The 24,632-nt window shown below is 44.3% G+C and overlaps 1 protein-coding gene across 13 annotated transcripts in view; it reads left to right on the top strand.

The window, feature by feature from the left end:
- KCNMA1 (potassium calcium-activated channel subfamily M alpha 1) overlaps positions 1-24,632 on the top strand; it is a 734,101-nt gene that overhangs the window by 628,333 nt on the left and 81,136 nt on the right. For 12 of the 13 annotated variants that reach the window (XR_010412485.1, XR_010412484.1, XR_010412486.1 and 9 more), the window contains 2 exons: positions 6,830-6,923; positions 21,844-21,967. Coding sequence is in view for 9 of the 13 variants with exons in the window: in XM_054508237.2 (XP_054364212.1) it covers positions 6,830-6,923; positions 21,844-21,967 (218 nt within the window). In the remaining 4 variants the exon portion in view is untranslated. Of the gene's footprint in view, positions 1-2,216; positions 2,304-6,829; positions 6,924-21,843; positions 21,968-24,632 lie in introns of all 13 variants that reach the window. The other variant, XM_045878178.3, reaches the window with a different exon arrangement.

Here is a 24,632-nt window from a genome sequence, read left to right as displayed (position 1 = left end):
CCAAAAGGAATTTTCTACCCAATACCAAGCAGAGCATTGGGCAAGTTATTACAGCAGGTCAAGTTTTTTGCAAAGATATATGAGCTGAGATTCTAGATACAGGGGAACTTGATGAATGTTAGACTCCTACCAGGATGCATACAGAACATGAGGCTTATGGTTTGAGATGGGTGGGGGGCATGGGTTCGTAGGTAACATCTCATCCACCCTGTTTGATTTCATAGGATCCATTAGGCCTGCAGCGTTTCCACAGAGAACATTGCAATCCAGGTCATGTGGGTTCTGTTAGTATATTTATATAGTATTTTTTTTCTCTCTCCCATGTAGGAGCTGAATTCTTTCATTACTCTGTGTTAATGGACTCAAACTTACACAATTCAGGTTTCCCAGGCAGTGAATAGAGCCAGAAATACACCCTGTGATTAACTTCTATGTAAACTATTGTTCCTTAAAGTCTCCCTCCCCATTCTCCTATTAGCTCTACAAAAGCCAGAAATGAAAAAGCTGCAACAAACCTCCCCTCCCTGCCCCATCAGCCTACTTGGGGGCAGTTGCCCCTGTGCGGGGGCTCGGGTCCACAGGGCCACTTCCAAACTCATGTTACATAATGGCAGGTTAGTGTTATTTTCAACCCACATCCTCTAGATTTTCCAAATAAATGTATTTCCTATATCTCAGCTAGAGGTTGTGAAATTGTCCTGCCTGATAATGTAAATAATAAAGTGATTGTTCAGCTGTAGACAATTATGTATGTTATATGTTGGAGATATTATTATTGTTGGCATTGCTTTTGAGAGGCAGCATCCTTCATCTTTTCATTATCTGTGTATTAATATTCTCCATGATCTTTCAAAAATAGGTTTATTGATTGGTCTTATCAATAATACTGCTAAGTGTTCACCCATCGGCTGGGGGATATATGTTATCCCAAGGTTTTCAGACCAGAAGCTCTCATTTCAAGGATATCACCCACTTCAGCTCCCCCGTGTTCTGATATTGAGCTGCTCATGACCCTCTAGGCATAGAGCTTGGCTCCAATGCCTGCCTCACTGTGTCCTAGCCTCCTTAGCTGCTCAACCTCACTGATGGGCACACGTCCTATCCCACTTCTGGGATTCCTCCTGAACCAACAGTCAAGTGCTCCTGTATAGCAATTAGAAAACCAAACTCATAGTATGGATTATTTATCTAGCATTTGTTGTTCTTGTTGTTGTTTTCCTTCACTGCTTCTGGAAGCATCTGCACCTCCTCACCCATCTGGTTTGTGTGACAGGCAGCTACGGTTCTGGTAGTCTATGATTATAAGACAGGAGACATCCCTCCAGAAAGTGGGCACCATTCTGCGCTCCCATCCAGGGAGTGCTCTTTCGTGGCTACATTTTAAGACCTTGAGAATTAAGTAGCTCAGATTTTCTGGTGAAAGACTTAGGCTTTCCATCATATTAGAGATAGATTGGGTCAGCTTGGGAGTTTTGTCCATTGTGAATTGCATATTGGGAAAAGACTGTATTACTACGACTTACATGATTTTTCTTGGGGAGAAAGTCTGGTAAACCCACAGAAAATAGGAAGCACACTATTACATCCCTAGCCTGGCAACTTGACCCTCTCTCCTTACCCTCAGTTTGGGTAAAACAAGATTCTCATCCTGAAAGATGGAAAACATGCACCCACTTCTTTTTTATCACTCATGATACAAGGAGATGCTATACCTCCTTCTTTCTTAGGAGTGGCAAACCCATGGCTTTTAACACAAGTCAAGCAGCAATCACGACCAAGCTGACCAAGCCTACTGTTTGAGATGAAAACGATACTTTAACATTGAGGATTGATGACTTGGAATATAATAATTATTCAGTAGGATGCATTCTAGCAGACTTCAGGGTATAAGGGTCTGGTCTTGCTGCTAAACTGAGTTTTCGGTCTATATATGTCATAGGGAGAAGGGTACTCTGTAGGTTTTTGGAAATTATTGCACAAACAGGATTGTTTTCTGACATACTATCCCTTCTGACATTGATGACAAAAACACAGCAAAAAGAATTTCAAGAAGCCATCAGGGTAGAAGAAAACCGCAGTTGAGCTGTGAGGAAGAAACTCCCCTTTTCATGTAAAGCTATAATTCTATTCGATGATAAAACTTGTTTGGAACTTCCCTAATGAAAAATTTCGCAAAGGATTCATTTCCATTTTCTTTTCTCGTTGATGTTTGGCAGTCAAGGTTGCAGCTAGATCGCGCTATCCCAAAGACCCATTTGAGTCCAAGGACACAACTCACAATCCTCGGCTTGTGGCCGAGCCAGGTGAAGGAGTTGGGGAGCCCACCCCTCTTTTAATAACCACACGCTTCAGCGTTCTATCTTAACATGCTGAGCTCGGTTGAAGAAGACAGATGTACTGTTGTCGATTTCAGCATGCATTCAGCTTGTTGGGCAGCAAAATACCAAAGAGAAAAGCCATAGCAGACAAGAAGTAACAATTAAAACGGCCCTGCCTCCAGTCTAGCAGCTTGCTCAAGACCTTCGTCGGAAGCCCTGTTAGCTAGATGCCTTTGCGTTCAAGCCACTTTGCATGCTGCTCACTCTGAGTGATTCCAGTGTGAATATGACATTACTAATGACCTGCTAAGTGTGTGCAGATGTGGGTTTCTCCAGATGTGGTGATTCATAACGTAATGGAGATAGCCGGTCGACTCATGTTTATGGTTTGTTTGCCTTTTATTGCATTTCCGAGGTTATTTGCTTTGAACTGTTTTTTAACTCCAGCCAACAAATTCACCTTTAAGTGTCAAAGGGCATCATGCCCCCAAACCCTGGGGCAGAACCGGGGAAGGGGAAGAGGGAATGTGTCCCAGGCTGGACCCGAGCGCCGGATCCATCACATGTCAGCATTAGGCTATTTGGAAAAGCTGAAAGTTGGAATCCTTGCCCCATTTTACTCAAAAGGCCCCCAAAGAGGCATTGGTAACCCTGACATGGTGTTTGCAAGCTGGCGAGGCCAATAAAGAAAGGGATTTCTTTTTTTAAAAAAAATCCAGTGAAATATATGATCATCTTGAAATGAGCCCAGAGCTCTGGCCAGTGTTTCTGGAAGATGTTGCCTTGCTTTTGCTTGAAAACAGAATGTCGATGAAAAGTCGAGTAAAATGTTGTTACAGATGTTCGACTCTGCATTAAGGCTGTTGGAATTACCACCACATCTTAAATCAATTCCCAGAACATTGTCTGAAGGTTATGTCATTGAAATAATGAATCCTCTTTAGTCAAGTATAAGCAAACATGTTAAAACATCATTGTAACTTTAAATTAAACTCTAGCGCAAACCAAGGGATCTGAAGCCTCATTAGACTTGCCTGACATTTTTCTAGCACTGAGTCTTCCCCAACTGTAAAACTGTTAGATTCAGAGCCTATTAGACAAGTGAGCACTGGGAAGTTACAACAGCACATTAAGTGTTATACTTAGGGATGTGCAAAAACAAGCCCTTGAATTTTATGAGCACTTGGAGACTGGATGGAGTTCAGCTCCTATAAAAATTCCACATTGGATTCCTGAACTTGTTTGTGTTTTAAAGAAGCTGGTAAGTCAGGTTCCTTTCAAAGATCGTATCTTCATGCGCTTCCACAGCACGATGCGAGTGAAAATGCCGGAGACAGGGGTGTATGGTAATTAGCCAAAAAGCAGGCTAAGTAGGAGCCCATAAATGTGCGTTGGCATGAGGTAGTGGCCAATTACCTCAATACATTTGTCTTTCATGAAAGTACGTAAATTTCAGTCTCCCTTTTAATTCTATTTTTATTCCTTACATATAGTCACAGAAGCCATGAAATGAAAATTATATTTTATAGCTTAACTAAAAGTTTTTCTAGGTCTGCTTTCTTTAAATATGCAGAAATTGATAGAATCCCTATAAAGGATAATAATTAAATATGGTTTATAACCTACTTATGAGAAAGAAGTTATCACTGCTTCTCTCGTGGGATCTAAGCCATATGTAATGGTCTCCATTACACAACGTTCATATATTTAAGCTGAAGACATTTTTTCCACCCATTTCTTCAGGGAACAGATCTGCATTTCCAGGCCTGTGAGTGCAGGAGGAAACCTGTGAACATGAGTTTCATTTAAGAGAACAAATCCCGGTTTAAATGCAGTATGATTATGATGGATGATCTTTCTGAGTTGCAATGAAAATAAATAGTTTCCTTGCATAGAAGGAGGGGTAACTTTAGCACTAGAACAAAGTGTCTCCCTGGAGCTGGGTAACAGGTATTAACTTACACATCTTCCATGTGAAGATCGCGGCACGTAAACAAACAGTGACAAGGTGCAAGGATAATGGGCACTTAGCCAAAGAGAGTTATTTATTATAGGTCCAGTGCAAATGGGGAGACAATAGTTAAGCAAAAGACTCCAACAGAACTGCCAGTGAGTGGGACTTCTGTTCAGGACCTTACTGAAATGGACTCACTGAATAAATTGGACAAAACCATGGCAACATCTGGTGGCCTTGCATAAAGCTAGTCATAGTAGCCTGGGTTGGGTAAAAGACCTTTCTGGGTATGTCACTCTAACCATAAGAAGGCCTGTGTGACAGAGGAGAGAACTTTTCACCCCAACTAGACCCACTCACATGCATACACGTTATCCAGTCTGTCATGTGACTCAACTAATCTAGGTCACCCTGAACACAATACAGCAATTGCAAGTGGTCCATATTAAAAGGTGAACTTGTATTATGGGTGGAATCAGTGCAAAACGTTCTACCCCATCCTTAGATGGGGAAAATGCAAAAGTATATTTATACACATACCTCTCTGTCTCTCTGTCTCTCTCTCTCTCTCTCTGTCTTTCTCTCTCTCCCCCTTTCTCTTTCACTTATTGCCTTTCTACCCCATTATTAACCTGGGATGCCTGGCCCCCTATCCTGTGAAAGGAAGATGAATTCAGGTCAAGCTCAGAGTGCCTGTTTGCTTGCCGAGAGATGCATATCAACTCTAAGTGATTTTTTTCAATACCATTTATGTGGCTTGTATTTATTTCCTTTAATCTTTTAAGTGCTGTTTAGTCTCTGTGTGATTTGCTGTGGATACTCATTTCTGATAAGATGTGATATCCTCCCAGCCACATAGTTCCTGCCTGGAGCCCTAAGTGACTGATAGGGTCGCAGCCTGAGCCTGGGCCTCAGGGGGGACGGGGCGGGGGAGTAGCTGGTAGAGTGAGTGGGCTGTGGGCATTTGTAGGTGCTTCTTGCCTTCGCTGCTTCTGGAATCACTCTCACCTCAGACTGCATTCTTGTTCCTTTTCCACGTGTCAGCCAGAATATAGACAAGCCCAGACTAACAGTGGAATAGGGGAATGTACCAAGTGGGGTGCTTTGAAGCAGGCTTGGAAGATAGTTGGATTATTAGAATCCCTGCGAACCATGTATCGTAACATACTAAATTTATTTAGGGTTTTCAGGGAAGTATCATATAATGCATGTCCCGATAGGGATATGGGTCTTCCTGGGCAATGTCAAGTAGCTGAGATGACATTCCTCCCCACTCCCCCACCCGCGAATAAGACTTACACCATTAACATATGTCAAGCTTCTTTTGATGTCATCACTGCTAATATTTCTCTTCTTAGCTTTAAGGTAACTGCCGTGCATTCCGGGTTTCAAGGGTGCTTCCTCCCAGTCTGTGTTGCAGTCTACTCTAAGAATCCAAGGATCCTATATTTTTCCTTCTTGACATTACAGCTTTAGCCTGAATTGTGGGGGTGGGTAGAGGAGGGCTAGAATTTTGCTGCTGATGCCCTTGGGTGACAGGCTGGGTGCGCATCTGCTAATTATCAAGCAGCTCTCTTAAAAAGAAGCATGATGCAAGCTAATACATCTATAAAGCTTATTAGTGGGTGTCTTTGGGCAAAAGCAGTAGAGTGTGCTGTGTTGTTTGTGAGCGAACCTTCACACTGCTTAGCGATCTGTGTGGTTTAGACATTTGGAAAACAGCCTTTGGTTTCCAATGCCCTCTGCTGCCCTCCCTCCCTGCCCCCCACCACATCATCAGAGATATCACTCAGTGGCAACCTCCTCCTTCAGTCGGGTGCTCTTCTCCGGCCTGGTTCTCCAACCTCACAGCCCAGTCTTAATGAGTGGAGAAAGGATCCCATGTGCACGCCCCAACATGCTCTCCCTCTAGGGAGCAGCAGGGACAGAGCTGAGATGGGCTGGGGATTCTTGAGCCAGCAGGCACCAATGTTCCCAGTCCTGACCGATTGAAACATTGGCTGTCAAGGCCTCAGATCCTTGCCTCTCTCCAAGGCTCTCGCTCTGGCGTGCAGGGATTAGGCACCAGCTAAGTTGGTTCGTTTGTAGGATCAACTGGCTGGCAGCTCTTCCGCTGCCGTTGCCCATACAACTTTATTTCTGATTGTGGTTTTGGAAAAACCCATTTGATTACTCAGCGAAGTAACTGAAATTAACTCTAAGAATAATGATTGAGTGTTCCCACATATATATATATATGCTATATATATATGTGTATATTTTTTATATACAGATAAATCATGATTTCTTTTCTCTCTTATGGCAGGGCACTTACAAACTGGTGTAGTCTGTTTCAAGTGCATGTTCAAAAGCTGGAGTGCTAAGAGGTGATGATTTCACCTTTTCTAAGCCGGCCTCTTTGACTAACACATTTGGTCTTTGTCACTGGGTCCTAAAAGACAGCCATGAGTTCCTAGTGAGTGACTGAGCCGTGAGTGTGTGTCCTTTGATATCTTGCCTGTATCTCTCAGTCTGCCCTCAAACTGTTCATAATCTCACGAGCTGCCTGTCTTTCCAGTTGAAGATGAGCAGCCATCAACACTGTCCCCCAAAAAAAAGCAGCGGAATGGAGGCATGCGGAACTCCCCGAGCTCCTCACCCAAGCTGATGAGGTAAGAAGAGGGGCCACGAGGGCCCATGTGGGGCGCCCCTCCATCTCCTCTCCTCCCCTCGGGGCCCCCTCCCCGCCTGGCCCAGGCCCGGCGCCTCCCCTCCCCCGGCAAGGCACGCACGAGGCGGGGGAGGGGACCGATCGTTAGGTGGCTTCTTAAAGGCTGGAGTATTTATTCTGTCAGCTTGTCAGCAGTTAATGATAGAGCTGAAAAAATTCTGTCATGAAAAACAGTTTGAAAAGCTGTTTGAAAAATACATAGGCTTTAAAGTCTTAGCTGTCACCATGTCCTGTCTGTGTGTAGTTCCTAAACAGCGGTGGCACTAATGACGCCAGGAACCAATCAGAGAGACGCGGGTGGTTAGTTTGCCTCTGGCAAGTCTCTTTCTGCTGGAGTCCCTCCGAGGACTGTTTTCTGTACTTAAGGCCATATGTGAGATGTATCATCACAATCAAAAATGAACCTGAAGATTACCTTCTTTTTATCCTGTCGATTGAAATCAAATTTCTGTTAATTGATTTTGACTGATAAAAAAGTCTAATAATCTGTGGGCTTGCCAAAGCAAAGTTCAAAAGTAATCCAGTTCTGCTCAGGCTAAAAGCAATATTAATTATGAAATAGAGTGTGTGTGTCCTCTCTCTCTCTCTCTCCCTCCTTCCTTCCCTCCCTTCCTCCCTTCCTTCTTTCCCTCCCTCCCACCCTTTTTTCCTTCCTTCCTTCCTTCCTTCCTTCCTTCCTTCCTTCCTTCCTTCCTTCCATCCATCCATCCATCCATCTTGACTATGGCTTTGTCTTGGAAATGGCAAATGAAACCAAATTTCAACAGAGTTCTGCAGGTTTCTCTTTTGGGCCTCTTCATCTTTCATTTCCCCTGGTTGTTTTTGAGTCATCTGCCAATCCCAGTGCTTATTTCCTCTAACATCCTAACTCTCTAGCACCTCGGTGATGAAACAGGAGTGATCCCTAAATGATCACTGCCATGGAAACACCTGACATCTTGATGCTTGATGTTTCGTTTCTTTTTTTTCTTTTCTCTTCTCTTCTCTTTTCTTTTTTTCTTTTCTTTTCTTTTCTTTTCTTTTCTTTCTTCTTCTTCTCCTTCTTCTTCTTTTTTTTTTTTTTTGATATTGGCTGCTCTCCTCCCTTTGATTATTGAAATAAAATGATGGCCATTTCCCCCTGCTCTTCCCTCTCTCCATACGTTCGCATCTCCCTGGCCCTCCATGGCCACCCTTCTAGGGCACAGATGGGGCGGTCCTTCTCCCTGCGGCTGAGGACACAGGTTCCCATGGAGGACTCTCCCAGCCCCATGTCCTTTTCCGTTATGATCATCTCTTCCTGTAAGATGTTTCCTGAACAGTCCTCTGCCTGCCCCTTCACGCAGTCTTGCTGGGGTATTGCTGATTTACATGCTTGTTTATAGTTTATGAGGAGGAATAAAATGCACCAACTGCCAAGCTTCTCATTTTTATGATGCCAGTTGTCATTGCTAGCATTCATTTCCTATTTACTCACCTTTCGGTAATCGCCTTATCTAATGCTAATAGTTTTATCCATTTAAAGTAGAAAAAAGTCCAGGCGCTTTCTTTTGCCTAAATTTAGAGAAGCAAATAAATAAATAAAGAGAAGTCTGAAAAATCTGAAACCTTTGGAGCCAAATTCCCTGTCCCTGTTTGCTATGTAAAGTATGGCTCATTTCTTTGATCTTGAGTAATAATAATTCTGAGGCGTTATACTGTTTTCATATGCTTCAAAGCTGTGTCAAAGTTTTGCTGCTTAAGGGTACTTCTTTATTCTGTTGGCTCTTGGGTACCAAGATGACAGGTCTTCTGTACGAGGTGGAAGCTTTTTTAAGTCGTAGCCTTCAGCAAAACATCAAATTACCAAATCCAGGGTAACATACTTCTACACAAATGCCTTTCCTGTAGATATATTATACCATATATATTAAATACTTTAGTGTTACACACTACATTTTATGTGCAATAGAAAGTGATGGTTTGAGGTAGCCTTGGGGGGACTTTTTTTCCACAAGCAGAAAAAGCTAGTGTATACCGTATCAAGCATGGTTTTTACAGGACTTTCTGCCCGAAGGCCTTTGTAAATAAGTAATGATCAACAGATTGGCTGTGGGTTTTTGAAAAGCATGCCTATGTCAGTTTGCATGATGGGGGAGAATTTTCAAAGTGGGTCTTGCTTTCATTGCCTGTTGGAGAGGGGCTGAGGGAGCAGTCATCCCGGGCTGGAGCTGTCTGCTCCATGGTACATCAGAATTGCTAAACGTGGGTCAGGAGGCGAGCTGAAGCTTGCCAAGCTACAGAACTTGGGTTCCTGGTGTTGGTGCCTTTGGGCTACTCTCTGGCCACAGTTACTGCTTTATCCCACCTGCCCACAGCGGTCTTGATGACAGCTCAGCTCGCACGGGCCGTCCCGTGACAAGTCAGAGGGTCTTCGACGCTCCTCCTTCACCGTGACTTTCTACATCCCAGGTGCTCTGCATCGTCTTCTGCCGTGGAAGCAAAGACAGGGTGCTGAGCCCTCCATTTCCTTTCACTTCCAGCATGTGAATGAAGAACCCGTGGGCGGTTTCGCTTGGTTTGAATGTCTGGCACAGACAGGGAGGCGGCCAGGACCTGATTCTGTTACGCGTCTCTTGTTGACTGAGAAGAAGAAAGGGGCTCATGCGGTCTCTTGTGGCTTCTCCAGGTCACCCCACCTCTTTCAGTACTCCCTTTCAACTCTACAGAAGATAGGACTCTTAGGTCCCATTCCTTCTGACCTGAAAAATCCATAAAGGAAGCTAATGACTTATCTGAAGTGGGCTTTTCGACATGGCTTGTGGCTTGACTTGTTTGAGCAGAGTCAATCATTCTGAAGGTGGAAAGGTTTTAGTGGCCTATGGGCAGTGATAGGAATAGCTCCAGGAGAAACCCGAGAGCCCAGAACGGGGCTAGGATGGGCTTTAATTTACCGCTGTGCCTTCAGCAAATAAAACAAGCTCCTGCGCGAGGGTTCCCTGCAAACCATCGGCCAGTAGGAAGTGCTACGGGGACTCTGCACTCATGGTCTTTGTCTCCCCTTTGCTCTGGGATCAGACTCACCCTGGTTTTTCAGTGTCACTTAGCTCTCCCCACAGCCATTAGGTGAACAGCCTCGTTTATGTGTCTGGATCCCGACGCACTAGGTTTTTTAGTCGCCCTGATAGAAAACAACTCTCACAGACCGACTGAGCCAAGTGGCAAGTGTCTGTGTTCCAAGCCAGCAAGTCCTGTATCATGACAGATAACCTTCGGCTTCACAAACCCGCCCCCCGCTCCCCCCCCAGGAGGAGCAGGCCACGGAGTTTCCCAGGTTCCTTTATCTGCCTTCCTTGTTGATCTCCTAACATGGAATGATTTAAGGAACCTCTCCTCGTTTCCCTTTCGAGTCACCAAGCCCTCATTGCCCACTTCTCCCTGCTGGTGAGTCTGTGCCTTGTGGGAGTGGCTGTGCTTTCCTTCCGTTGCAAGGCAGTAGAGGGCAAGAACATTGTCTCTGGATAACCACGTCGAGTGTTCTTAACTTGGGGGTCTCACAGACCCCGCTGAACATCTTATGAAAGCTCTCTAAAAAGGCTCTCTGGGGGGGGAAAAAAGCACACTGGACACCATTTTGACTACACTTGAAGCGGATTCATGGATTCCCTCCATCCCTGTCTGGCTTACAATCGTTTTCAGTTCTTTCTATGGCCACCTTCAAGGAGTTGTATTCACAAACGCTGGTGGACACTAAGAATATTTCTCCAGCAGGTAGACAGTATAGAGTAAATGCCTGGACTCTCACACTATATCCTCAAATGGGATCCAAAAAGGCTGTGCGTTTCAGCTGTCTGTTTCAATTCCTTTTCTCAGATTAATTCTCATCTGGCAGATGCTTTTTGAAAGTCTACTGTATTCGGGGTTGTAGAAGGTCTTTGAAGAACGTAAAGTAAGATGGGTTAGAGTAGGTCTCTGTCTTCAAAGTGATCAGTTTGATGTAGGAGACGGGCAAGTGTATATGATAAACACATATATATATATATATATGTTTCTACATATATAAGTAGAAAAAGCTTGGAGATGTACTTGCATGGGCTGTGAGAACAGAGGGGGCTGCCATTACTTCCGGTTTGGGAGGCCGAGGCTGGTTTGTGAAGGAGCTTTCATTTAAACCTAGCCCTGGATGATGAGGAGAATTCTCTAGTAATATCAATGCCTACCCTTGTTCATTGTTTACTGGGTGCCAGGCATCATTCCAAGAGTGTTATGCCTGTGAACTCACTGAATCTTAACTCTAACTCCACGAGTAGGAATTACACTTTCCCCCATTTTACAGATGAAGAAGCTGAGTAACAGAGACTTTAGTAAAGTCTGGTGGATCTGGTGAGTCTTACCCAATGAGGAAGATTTGAACCCAGGTGGTTTGGCTTCCAAGCCCATAGTATTAATTCTTTCACTGTTCTGTCCAATGGAGGAAAGAAGGAGAGTGCTCAGGCCGTAGTAAGTGGCTTGGTGTGGCTGGAGCAAGGGGTCCGTAGAGTGGCATAACTGGACTTGGAAATCGGAAAGTATTGTTGTACCCACTCCTGAAGGCCTTTGCCTTTGCCTTGTCATAGATACTGGGAAACCCTTGCAAGTTCTTGAGGAGACAGTGTTTTGGGAGGATCACTGGTGGCAGTGTAAGGAGAGGTGTAGAAGCAACCCTCCATCAGGGCAGCCTTGTGGAGACACACGTTACATAAATAGAGAGGTGTGAGAAGAAGGCCCAGCCAGCCCCAGCCTTTGCCAAGGTCCTTTGGGTGCCAAACCACTCAGGGTCTGCTGTAGAATAGTGGGCCAGAAGTGGGCCACAGTCTTCCCAAGAAGGACACACAGCATTCCTGACATGAGTCCATGTTCCATCTGTTTCTCCAGGACCTCGGAAACTTGGAGTCAGATAGAGGGGCCATGAGCCATGAGGACACGTGCAGGATGTGTTTACCAAAGAGATGGTCCCCAGCCAGGCTAGCAAGGATAATTGACAATACTGAAAACAGAGAAATTGAACATGGTGAGGGAAGCTTCATGTCACAAGGCCCAGAAAATATTAGAGATTGGTTGGATTCCTGAATAGGAGGGGAAGTAGGATTTGAGGAAAACTGATTAGCCTCTTGGGCATTTACTGATCATTAAGTGAAATAAACTCATCTGCTTGTTAAGTCCCATCCCTCTGTTTTGCCTCATACCTACCATGGGGTCTTTTTGTTAGGACTGCCAACTTGAAAGGTTCTAGTAATAGAAAATGGCAAGATGTCCTGAGCCCCATCAGAGCTGGGGACAGAATGCCACTCTTGCAGTTCCTTCCAACTGGGCAGAATAAAGAAGGAAGGCAGGGACAGCTTAGCTAAGTAAATTCACCTCTGAATGCACCAGCAAATAGCAAATGACAGGCCCCCACGGGACTGGAGAAGAAAGAAATAGTGGGGCTCATCATACCAGGGCTTGGGGTGGATTTGACACAGGTCTCTGGACAAGTTGCATGCTCAGCAGAGGGTCATTATCCCATCCTCTCCTTTCAAGAGCATCTTGCACGCTCTCCTCTAGGACTGAGGAACATGTCAGTCCTCCCAGGTTGTCTCCCAGACATAAAGGCAGTAATTTCCTTCTTCCTTATAGAATGGTGGCTGCCTAACGAGAGGTGATGTATGAGGGGCAGTAGCTCTTGACTGTTGACTTGTTAGGCAGGAAAAAAGATGTAAGTAGATAGGTAGAGAAGGTGAAAGGGACTCTGGTTTTGGCAGAGTGGCTAGAGCCTGGCCTGAAGGTTGTGTCCAGGTGGCTCCAGGGATGGCCCTTTGGTGGGAGATGGGGGTGGGGGTGGGGGTGATGGGGTGATGGGGCTGCTATGTCTCAAGAGAGATGCTCAGACGCAGGAGGGTGGGGACAGTGTCAAAGGATGAGTGAAGGTAGGAGCCAGAACCAAGAGCCAGTGTCCTTGCAACATAACAGGAAGTAGTATTCGCCCAGACATGAAATGCACCCCAGAATGAGGCAGATTATTTATGATGCTGAAAACCCAAATATGAGCCCCTGAGACCCTCTTCAGCACAGCCAGAGACTCACTTGCACAGCCTGTCACTCTTGAGCATTAGATTCAAGAACTTAGTTACTAACTGCCTTGTTGTCTTTTATGGAGTAGAAGAGGAAATGAAGAGAAAGGAGGGTAGAAAACTGAATTATAAGTGTACTTTATAAGAGCTAATATTTCATTTACCTTTTTTTTTTAAAGATTTTTATTTATTTATTTGAGAGACAGAGAGAGAGAGAGAGAGAGAGAGAGAGCGCACGAGCAGGGGTAGGGCCGAGAGAGAAGGAGAAGCAGACTCCCTGCTGAGCAGGGAGCCTGATGCGGGGCTCGATCCCAGCATCCTGGGATCATGACCTGAGCCGAAGGCAGATGCTTGACCAGGTAGACGCTTAACTGACTGAGGCACCCAGGTGCCCCTAATATGCATTTTTATGTTTGTTTATTTGCTGATTAAGTCATGGGAGTGGAGGTCAGCAAGAGAGAGGCGTTAGTGTGGCATCCAGGTTGGGAACCCCATCAGGTGTTGACACAACCCTTCAGGTTCTGGAGAGTCACACAGAGAGAGTCAGGGTAGGCAACTTGGATGTGCTTTTGTCATCAGCCCTATAACTCTCCATTTGGATAGGGGGGCCAGGACTAGGGTGAGCCATGTGAGGTGCTGCCTAAGTTCTGCACCTAGACCCTTCACTTGCATCACTCTGGCCCTGACCTTGCTCGAAAGAATCATAGCCTTTCAGTTTGTGTGTTGCAAACAGTTGCTAGCTCTGGTAGAATTGACTCCAACCATATAGCTTCTCCATCTGGGCAACACTTTATAGAAATGGTTCTCAAACTTGAGCATGCATAAAATCATCTAGAGCCTCTTGTTAAAACAGCTTGATTCAGTAGGTCTGGGCTGGGCTTGAGAATTTGCATTTCTCTCAAGCTCCCAGGGGATGCTGATGCAGCTGGTATGGGGTCACACTTTGAGAACTACTCCTCCATGAGTCAGAACAGCAAATGAAGCTTGATGTAATAGCGGCCCTTCTTTCAGAAATGTTCAGACTTGACAATAGAGCCCTAAATAGTTGCTTCATTAAGAACACCTGTCTTGACCACTGTTGGCCATCCAACATGATCCTCCCTGCTGATCAGCTCCAGCAGCTGGCTCGAGGCACACTCCTGACAGCCGGACCTGTTAAAGTCATGTTTTCAGAGTCTCCCTTTAGATCAAGATGCTCTATTTCAAATATAGTCCTTGCAAAGTGAAAAACAGTGCAAGAACCTTGGTTGTTCCGCAAACTAATTGTCACAAGGTATCAAAGGTGAATGAGCTATCACTGGGCACATTTTCAGGTCTCCATAAAAGGTCTGGTGAGTTTCCATTGACTGGTTTAAGAGCCAAGAGATTAGAGTCAGAGACTAGAGATCGTTCATCAGCTCTTGTCGTTAGTTGGTTGTTTATTGAGCATCTACTGTGTCCTCTGCTGGATTCTGGAAATTCACCAGAGAGTAAGATAGGAGTTCCTTGCCCTCAAGAAGCTCAACATCTAATGGATGAGACAAAAATGCAAATTATTATCTCGGAAGGAGCATCTCTCACTTCTGTAGGAGTTCCTAGGAAGGGCAAACAGCTCCTGCCTCTGGTTATGGAGGAGGACAGCTTCAGGAGGAACATTTGAAACAAAGAGTGAGGTCTCAAAAATATCCCCATAGCCCCACAGTGATGCTTGACGTGATAGATATACTCCATAGAATTAGTCTTTGCCACTGGGACAAAGAGGCTGCCAAGGGCTGAGAAATTCTCCCACATTTTATCTGCCCTCCAGTTTCCCAGGGACACCACTGTAGGGTGGGCCTCAACCTAATGGGGATGCTTGGAATGACAGGAGAGGCCTTACGAGATGAGAAATGAGGCCTGGAAGCTCAGGCAAAGGATGCAATTCAAAAACCATGTTGTAGCTTCCCTCTTTCACACCTTTTTTTGTTTGTTTGTTTACTTGTACTTTAATGTAAATTTCTGAAGGCCAGTGTTGAACCCACTGCCACAGAAAACACTGGGATTTGCTGTATTTGCCTGTAAGGGGAACTGTGCTCTTTAAAATATAATACTGGCTTCCCCATAGCAGGTTTGCTAGAAAAGGGATTTGTGGTTTTGCTTTAGGCACTTGTCTTCAAGGCAGGCTTTTTGTGTTTGTGCTCTAACAGGGCATTTAGTTCACTTCCTCAGATTAACTGATGGCAAGTGGCATTCCTTGCTCTGCAAATCCTCAAAACAATGACCTTTTATTCTTTATTTGAAGTCAGGCATGCTTAATTTCTAGATGTGGACTTTGGAGGTGTGAGCTAAGATTCAAGAAGCATGCATATGAAAAATTTAACTCACTGGGGCTCCTCGGTTGCTATAAAAATGTGGGTATTCCTGAACGGAGCCCTCACATACTAGAACATGGCAAAATCTCTCCCAGGCTTAATTGATCACTGAGGCTCTCCTTAGCACATTGTCCTGACAAAGGCTCATGGGGTAATTTCCTAAGGATTATTCACATGAGCTGTGCATTTCATGAATGCCCCCCACCCCAGCCCATGCTGGTCTGCCTGTCTTTGCACCTCAGGGCACTGCGCTTCAGGGCTCTGCAGTGGAGAATGAACAAAATCCAGCTGCCTCCTGCAAATGGGAGGGGGTGGGATGGGGCCAAGCAGCATTGGCTTCCAGGCAAGACCTGTCTGGTCAAACCTCGCCTCTCCTCTCACTGGCTGGGCCTCGTTAGCCATGTTACTTATCCACTCTCTTTCCCAACCACACAGATGGGTAATAGCAGTAGAAATTACCTGCAAGTGTTACAGTCATGAGTAGATCATAAAAGGGAGGCAAAAGTTTCAGCCTTGCAACATTTGTAGCACTTCAACTCGTGGTGGCTATCCATTCCTGGTAGCAACAGTAGTAGAAATAATTGTAGTAACCCCATGTTTGTATTATTGAACTGCTCTGCATTTACTGTCTCCTTTCATAAGAGCTACAAATACATGAGTGGGCTTTTAGCAAAGTATAAAGAATGATAATAATAATAATGGTAGTTAACACTTACGGAGGGCATGCTCTACCTCAGGTTCTATGCTAAGGGCATGACGAGCTTTACTCATGTAACCCTTTAATGATGGTGATTAACACTCTCATTTTACAGATGAAGAAACTGAAGCAAGGCACGATGTAGCAAGTAGTAGATAAACCAAGACTTGCAGACAGATATTTTGGTTGTGGAGTCACTATGCTATATTGTCACTAAAGAAATAGGTTATTTCCTGCCCTCAGTGATTTCCACCCCCAAAACATCCCCTTTGGAGAAAGACTCTTGGTTCAAATGAGTAAGTTAACTGGCTGGCGCCCAGTCTTCCTCTTTCCTTTGAATTGGGTTGTCATATGTATCCATCCAAAAATGTGGATACAAGTTAAAAGACTAGAGAGAAGTGCCCTCTCGGGAAGAGTGCATCTAATTGTATATGCACGTTGGGGTGGGGTGGTGCTGAGGAGGGGAGGGGCATTGGCCCAAACTCTTTGAATAAGATATTGTGTATTTCTGGTCTTTGTATTCCTAATCCGGTTGTAGGATGCTTTTCTCCCTGAAATGAACAGGTGAGACTGAGGGGCAAGAAGGGCAGCTGGGGTCCCTTCTAGAGACCGATAGCTGTTACATGGTGCCCATTTTTCAAGTTGGACTGTTGTGTGAGTTTCCTGGGGCTGCCATAACAAAGTAGCATATACTGGGTATCTTAATCAATAGAAATTGATTTTTCTCACAGTTCGGGATGTTGGAAGTCCAAGATCAAGGTGCCAGCAGGGTTGGTTTCTTCTGAGTCAATGAAGGAAGGCTCTGTTCCAGGTCTCTCTCTTTGGTTTCTAGATGGCTGTCTATCCCTGTGTCTTCACATGTCTCTACATGTCTATGTCTAAATTTCCTCTTCTTCTAAGTTCAGCAGCCATACTGAATTAGGGCCCATTCTAATGACCTCTTTTTAATTAATTACCTCTTTAAAGACTATATTGTCCACTCGCATCCTGAGATACTGAGAGTTCAGACTTCGATATACAAAGTTCAGACTTTGTGGGGACAGAATTATGCTCATTTAGCAGCTATGCAGCAGAAAGACCTCAGCTCATAGAGTTTCTGTTACCTTAAAATAGTGCATGCACATTGGCTCAGTGGTAAATGACAAATGAGCCTCAAATCAATTATGGTGCATTTTAAGAGAGTTGAGATTACTTTGTGAGTTGAGGAAATGCATAAAATAATTAAGACAGGAAAGACAATATCTAGTATCTCTCCTTAGTTCCAACTAAGTGGTCTTTGAGGAATCGTCTGAGAACATTTGAATGTGATTCTCTTAATCATTTTGTAAACAAATGATGCTGGGATTCTTTGTTCAGGGAGGTTTCTGGTGGACTTCCTTTCCAGATACAACAAACTGTCTGGTTCTTCCCCTGGGCCTCCCCTGACCGCAGAAATGTTGGTTGTTGTGCTCAGTGGCAAATGCTCGAACTTTCTTTTATTGATGTAAACTCCATCAACCTCAATTTAGAAGTTCCTGTGGCCAGCTGGCTTTTTACTGTTCACCTATGTCAGAGACCTTTGCAGTTTAAGCCAATCTAAGCCACTTGAAATAACTATAGGAACAGTCATGATAAAGAAATTCATCCTGGGGCGCCTGGGTGGCTCAGTTGGTTAAGCGACTGCCTTCGGCTCAGGTCATGATCCTGGGGTCCCTGGATCGAGTCCCGCATCGGGCTCCCTGCTCGGCAGGGAGCCTGCTTCTCCCTCTGACCCTACCCCCTCTCATGTGCTCTCTGTCTCTCTCATTCTCTCTGTCTCAAATAAATAAATAAAATCTTTAAAAATAAAAAAAAATTAAAAAATTAAAAAAAAAGAAATTCATCCTGTCTGGCCCAAAGTAGTTACAGACCCTTGTGTTGTTGGAATGAATCATGTTCCAAGCTTCCTTCCAGATGGTAGGACCCAATGGATGAGGAACACTCATGGTCCTTCATGGAACTCGGTCTTTATTTCTTCTTATCTCCCATCTTCGCTCCAACAACAACCTTTCTTCAGTTACTTAGTGCCCTCTGGCCTTGGGATGCCCAGCAGTGGCCCAGTATTTCCAGAATTCTTCTAGCTACTTCTTTCTCAGTGAGAGAATGGTGCTTCTGTTCTGAGCAGGTCTTCTAGGTTCACCCAACATTTATAATGAAATCTCTGTATCCCAGCTTTTCTGGAATGTCTCAAAGGATGAGAAATCCACTGCCTTGGGAAACATGTCATTTTTTTTTGAACCCCTTCCATTTTTATAACATTCTTCATGTTTGGAAGCTTGATATTTGTTCTATCTAAATTCCACACATGGTTCTTAGCCTGCTCTCAGTCAGTCATATGCAATCAGTGGATTCCATCTTCTATTTGATGACCACCATTGCACATCAGAGGACAGCTAGTGTGCCTGGCCTGAGTCTTCTATACCTCAGGTTGGACGATACCATAGCCAACATCGCCAGCCATGGTTTGGGGTGCCATCCTTGGGCTCATTTGGACTTCAAGTCTCTGAGTGGATCCTAATGGCTGCTAGTGGATCAACACTAAACTATGCTGAGATTCCTCACCTTTCAGGGATAAGATAAAATGTTCCCTTCTCTGGGCAGCCTTCTTTAATATTACTCAAATACCAGGCAATTAACAGCTTCTTTCTTGGTATTCTCATGCCACCCTTATATGCTGTAACACTCATCACACTGTATCACAACTATTGATTGACATTTCCTCTCTCTTGCTATATTATGACCCTCTCTATGACTAGGGACTGCATCTTAATCATCAGAGTAGCCTCCATTCCTGGATCAAAATAGAAAATTCATGTTTATTGGCTGCTTTGATGATACAAGAACTCAAAGTTCAACGTCCAGGTACCAGGGCTGGTCAGAAAAGGAAATATCTTTGTTTGGGGAGATTTTTAATGGTTCTCAGCTCAGATCCTTTGAGGACGATCCTGGGTAATACATTTAAATTATCCAGACCAGGGTGAGACGTGTGTAGGGAGTACAGAGTGCAGCATGGCATACCACTGAGACTTCTCAGATGCTTCTGGATATTCCAGTGCCAATCATGGCTTGCAACCCTAATGTCAAATTACACCTGAAACCAATATAGCATTGTATGTCCACTATACTTCAAGAACAAATAAGATTTAAAAAAAAAAAAATTATAGGGGTGCCTGGGTGGCTCAGTCGTTAAGCGTTTGCCTTTGGCTCAGGTCATGATCCCGGGGTCCTGGGATCGAGCCCTGTGTCAGATTCCCTGCTCGCCGGGAAGCCTGCTTCTCCCTCTCCCACTCCCCCTGCTTGTGTTCCCTCTCTCTCTGTGTCACATAAATAAATAAAATCTTAAAAAAAAATAAAAAATAAAAAAAAGAAAAAGAAAAAAGAAATTATATCTGCTTTCCCCAGACCCTCACCCCAGTTAGTGAGGCTTGACATTAAAAAACTGTCTTTTTTTCCTCTCATTGAGGGATAACTGATCATCAGGCTTGTTATTTACTCTTCTAAGATGAGGGTTGGAGACGTTAGGGGCAAGTCTCAAACTTTCTTGAGATAATATTTCCTCTCTAACCAATAAACTGGGCAAGAGAATTTGAAGTTGGCTCTATTTCTTCAGGGAAAATTTATTGAGATCCTCTTGTAACTAAAATATGTTCTTCTAGGGCTGGGAAGTGTTCATTCTGTTTATTTTCTGAAATCTCCTCTCTTTGGTGCTTTCTGTCCACCTACCTATCACAGACAGATATCTATAAAAACTATTAAAGATGTTTCAAAGGTGAAAAAGAAATCAAAAGTTGCTCTTGCCCTGATCTGTGACCAGTTCTTAGGAGCAACTGCCTTTTTATTTTAGCATTTTTGACCGAGTTCAGTATTTGAAAGGTGGCCTGGTGGTTTACAACACCTTAAGACCTCCCAACAGCTATGGAGATGCTGTTCCAAGGTGGATTGTTTTTCTCCTTTGAAGATTAGATATGACAGTTTCTATAGTAATCTAGCATGTTTGGTGAAGATAACTTTGCAGAATTGCCTCACACAGTATTTGCCATTTGGTATCACCTAAAAGCAAATCCTCAGGAATAAATAAATGCAGTGAGAGTTTTCCCATCTTAAGTGGGGGTGGAGTGAGTATTGGGGGGGAGTGGCGGGTGTTCATGATACATATCCTGATATCCCGAAAGCTTAATTCTAGGTCTGTGGATCATGTAGGAGAGATTCCTGTCCCACTTTCTTTTTTTTTTTTTTTTTTTAAAGATTTTATTTATTTATTTGACAGAGAGAGACACAGTGAGAGAGGGAACACAAGCAGGGGGAGTGGGAGAGGGAGAAGCAGGCTTCCCACTGAGCAGGGACACCGATGCGGGGCTCGATCCCAGGACCCTGGGATCATGACCTGAGCCGAAGTCAGGTGCTCAACGACTGAGCCACCCAGGCTCAGTCCCTGTCCCACTTTCTATGTTGTGGACATATAAATGAGACGTATCAGAGAAATGTCAGGGGGAGAAATACTAAAAACTAAATAGTCATCCAGTGATGCTTAAAATAGATAATTTAAGAGGGAAAATCACATTATAATAAGTTTTTGGAATTTGAACCTATTTGTATTTTCTATCTTGAATTGGTGATATTATTTAGGGAAGATATCTCCCCTGAAAGGACAGCTAGGTATGTGTGCCTGGGACTTGTCCTAATTATATGTGATCAATGTTGTAGAAACCAAAACGACCTCCCCCAAAACTGAGATATGGAATCACTATCAGAGATGGAATCTGGACAATGGATATGGCCCAAAATGTAGGAGTATGTCTCTTATGCTGTGAGCCTGTTAGACCTGCCTGATTTTATTGTAATTCCTAAGGTTGTTGGTGAGGCTCTGCCAACCCACTGGAGGAGAGGCCTCTGTAGCAGCATCTTTCCTTTCCACCAGTAAACAAGGCAAGAGAGTGAATTCAAGACAAGTTTATTAAGATGCGTCAGCGCTTGAGCTCTCATCCAACGAAGGCTGCAGTTGGGAGATGTAGTGGGGGTGGGGGAGACCATCATTGGACGGTGAGTGCAAATACAGTTGTCAAGGCAAGGAGAGAGGGTGTTGTTTAGTATTGAAATCATGTATTCCAGATGTGGGCATTTGGTAGTCAATCTGCTCTGAAGTGACATGCTGCTGAATCTTTAAAGGGCTTCAGCCGGGGAGAGCAAAATCTGATTGGGCAAATTGCTAAAATATTTAAAGTGCAGCCTGTTAAAGCTTTTACTGCGAAGAGCATCACGTCAGAAGTTGTAGTCAGAAAGAGCAAGTAATTGGCTTTCCATCCTCACGCCAGTCATTCAGCATGAGGCTCTATTCCTATTCCTTCCTCTTCATTGCCAATGCTAATAACAACTCTTTGGTGTGAGTGTGTGTGTGTGTGTGTGCACGCTCGCACATACATGCACACATGGGGGAGATTGGATAGCTGGTAAAATGAGAATAGGAGGGAGAGGTATCCATAAAAAGAGGCTAAATCCACAAAATGACGTGAAGGCCATTTTGAGGGAAATGGGAACAGGAGGGAAAGGCAGAATTACTAGTTGATAAAAAGGTCGCCTGCCTTTCCAGGTGGTGGTGGTGGTTGGGGCAGTTGTCTTTCAAGGAATGGGTTCTGCAAGCAAAAGAATGGCCTTCAGTGATAGCCACTTTCTCTGCATCTTTCATCTACTCTGAGATGTGACTCAGGGGACACTTTCCATTTATAATTTATTACATTTTCCACTTAGGTTTTCTTGTCCTTTTCTCCCCAGGCATGACCCCTTGTTAATTCCTGGCAATGATCAGATTGACAACATGGACTCCAACGTGAAGAAGTACGATTCCACCGGCATGTTTCACTGGTGCGCACCCAAGGAGATAGAGAAAGTCATCCTGGTGAGTGGCAGGCCGCAGAATCTATGCCATCCACTGTGGTCCCAAACTACCATTGCTAGGAATGAGGTTTCCCTAACCGGCTGGTGAAGGCACAGTCCCTGGTCCTAACTATTTTTGATCATTAAAATTTGGGACTCAGATTGAAGGAGCTAGAACTCTCACCAGAATATGAACCGAGGATGGAATTTTTAATCTGAGTATTTATTGGCTTATTACAATATGGGGCAGGCATGTGCTGTGTGCAAGACATCTTGGGAGGCAGTATGTATATAATTCCTATGGATGTGGCTCTGCTTGACCTCTTTACACTTCAGTTCTCTTACCTGTAAGAAGATGAGATGAGACTGACTCTAACTCCTAGGATTGTAGTAAAGAGTAAAACCCACAGGGGACTCAATAAAGTTACTCCTCCTCCTCCTCCTCCTCCTACTTCTTCTTCTTATTATTATTACTAAATGCCATGAAGAGATGTGAATGCTACCAATAAAATAAGCAATGTTACTTGTTTATAACAATGTCTTGTCTTCTTCTAGATAATAGCTTTACATATTTGGGATCCTTCTTAGCACATGATGCAAAATGCATTTACTGATGATGACAATGATGAGCCATGGGTCCACCTCGGGCAGGTGGGGGCTCAGAGTCCTGTTTCATGGTTGGGTCATCTTGGTAGCTGGCAGTAGGCTTCTTCTGGTCTCTGCTAGGAATGTCAGCCTAGATAACAATCCATTCTACTCTGCGGACTTGTCCTATTAACAGCTTTAGGTTTTAATGCCCACATCAGGTTCCCTACAGTTTATTGTCCTGCTAATAATCCATGAAAAATGGATTAATAATCAGGAAGGTCAGATGCCTTCTCATCGCAGATTGCTGTGCTCTGCTTCTTTGTGTCAGCCGGGAAAATCCTATCATTTCTGATGTCATGGCCGCCCTTCTTAGAAATGGGCTGCCCCAGTTCCTCAGAATGGCTTTGTACTCTAATACACTAGATTTTTCCGTGTGTTTTATCTGAATGTGTGTATGTGTGTGTTTTCTCAGTTTAATTATAATCAAGCAATTAAGAGCCAATACAGTGTTGTGCTAGAGGCTGTCTTAGAGGTGTGAATGTTACAGACAAAAGCACAGAAAGTCAGAATTCTCAAGAAACAGCTACTGTCCAATTTACCAGGAGCACAAATGGTTCTAATCATGAAGGTGCTCCATGTATTTACATCCTGGTGTATTCATTGCACTTTTGCCCTGTTGATCCAAACTCAGACTGGTGTTACCCACCTGTGGCAGGTAAAGGGCTGGGTATCATATCTGGAATCCAGGGTTTTAATGGCTTGCCGGTATTCCTGAAGAGGGTATGGCTAATTGACATCCAAACAAAATCCCCTCTGGCATGAAAGAGTTTAGGGAAGTGAGTTACTGCTTCTGTCATCTGAAAAGTAACATCATTTAACAAAACATTTATAACAGGCCATCTATGTGCTAGGCACTGCTTTTGTGGCTAGGGGTAAAGCCCCTGACAATGACTGCTGTCATAGAGCTTATGTTCCAGGGAAGGCAAAGAGAAGATCTCCAGGTAAACAGATGAAGATAGAAAAACATTTCAGACACGGATCCAGTGCTATGAAGACCAATCAAGGAGGGCCATGGGCTAGAAAGGGACCAGGAGGTACTATTTAGACAGTGTGGTCCAAGAAGCCCTCGCCAAAGTCCCACTGGAGCAGAGATGAGAATACTCAGAAGAGCCAGCTATGTGAAGATGCTTTGGGGTTGCATGGACCCCCTGGGCGCAGGACACTAACTGCTGTGGGGTTAGAAAATATGAAGTGGCCTCAACCTTTTTTTGTTTTTTTTTTTTAAAGATTTTATTTATTTATTTGAGACAGAGAGAATGAGAGACAGAGAGCATGAGAGGGAGGAGGGTCAGAGGGAGAAGCAGACTCCCCGCCGAGCAGGGAGCCCGATGCGGGACTCGATCCCGGGACTCCAGGATCATGACCTGAGCCGAAGGCAGTCGCTTAACCAACTGAGCCACCCAGGCGCCCCTGAAGTGGCCTCAATCTTGAGGAAATGATCATCTAATTAGAAGATATAAAATGTAACTATGAAACAGTGTATTTAAAGCTAAGTGTTACGCTATTCAAATCTAGGGGAGAAGACTAGGATGTATCTCAGTGGCCAGAGGAGTCTTACTGGATGCAAACAGATTGCGCTTTGAAGGGTTTAACACCATTAAGGCCCAGCTGGGGTTAAACCTTCACAGATGTATAAGAAGCACCAGATGTACATGAGAGTAGTTTCTCTGGTGGGTCTTAAGCCTGGTAGAATCAAACTCTCCGGGAACTGGGATCTCAACAAGATTCTGCAGGTGATGTTACTATGGCTGGTCTAAGGATTGGTGCTTCGGTCCCCAGAGCTAAGCTCCTGTGGTCAGCCACTTTGCTAACTGGAGCCTTACCCACCTCCCAATGTAGATTTCCAACCCTCGCTCTGGACCCAGTTTGTATTCCTCAAGCTCATTGAAGAGAGCTAGACTCCAATTAAAAGTAATTAGAAACCCCATCACAGCATGTTACAGACTGGTTGATGCTCTGCTAACGGTATCCAGGCACTCAGACTTCCAAGCAGCCAAGAAAACTAACTCTAGGTCTTCTCCGTGAAGCAGTGAAATGGG

The sequence above is a fragment of the Mirounga angustirostris genome, unplaced genomic scaffold (assembly GCF_029215605.1).
Source record: "Mirounga angustirostris isolate CCGP_5_RB_7025 unplaced genomic scaffold, mMirAng1.0.hap1 SCAF_6, whole genome shotgun sequence".
In the NCBI taxonomy this organism is placed as follows: domain Eukaryota; kingdom Metazoa; phylum Chordata; class Mammalia; order Carnivora; family Phocidae; genus Mirounga; species Mirounga angustirostris.
Note: the sequence above shows the minus strand (reverse complement) of the source record. Positions and strands in the feature narration are given on the sequence as shown.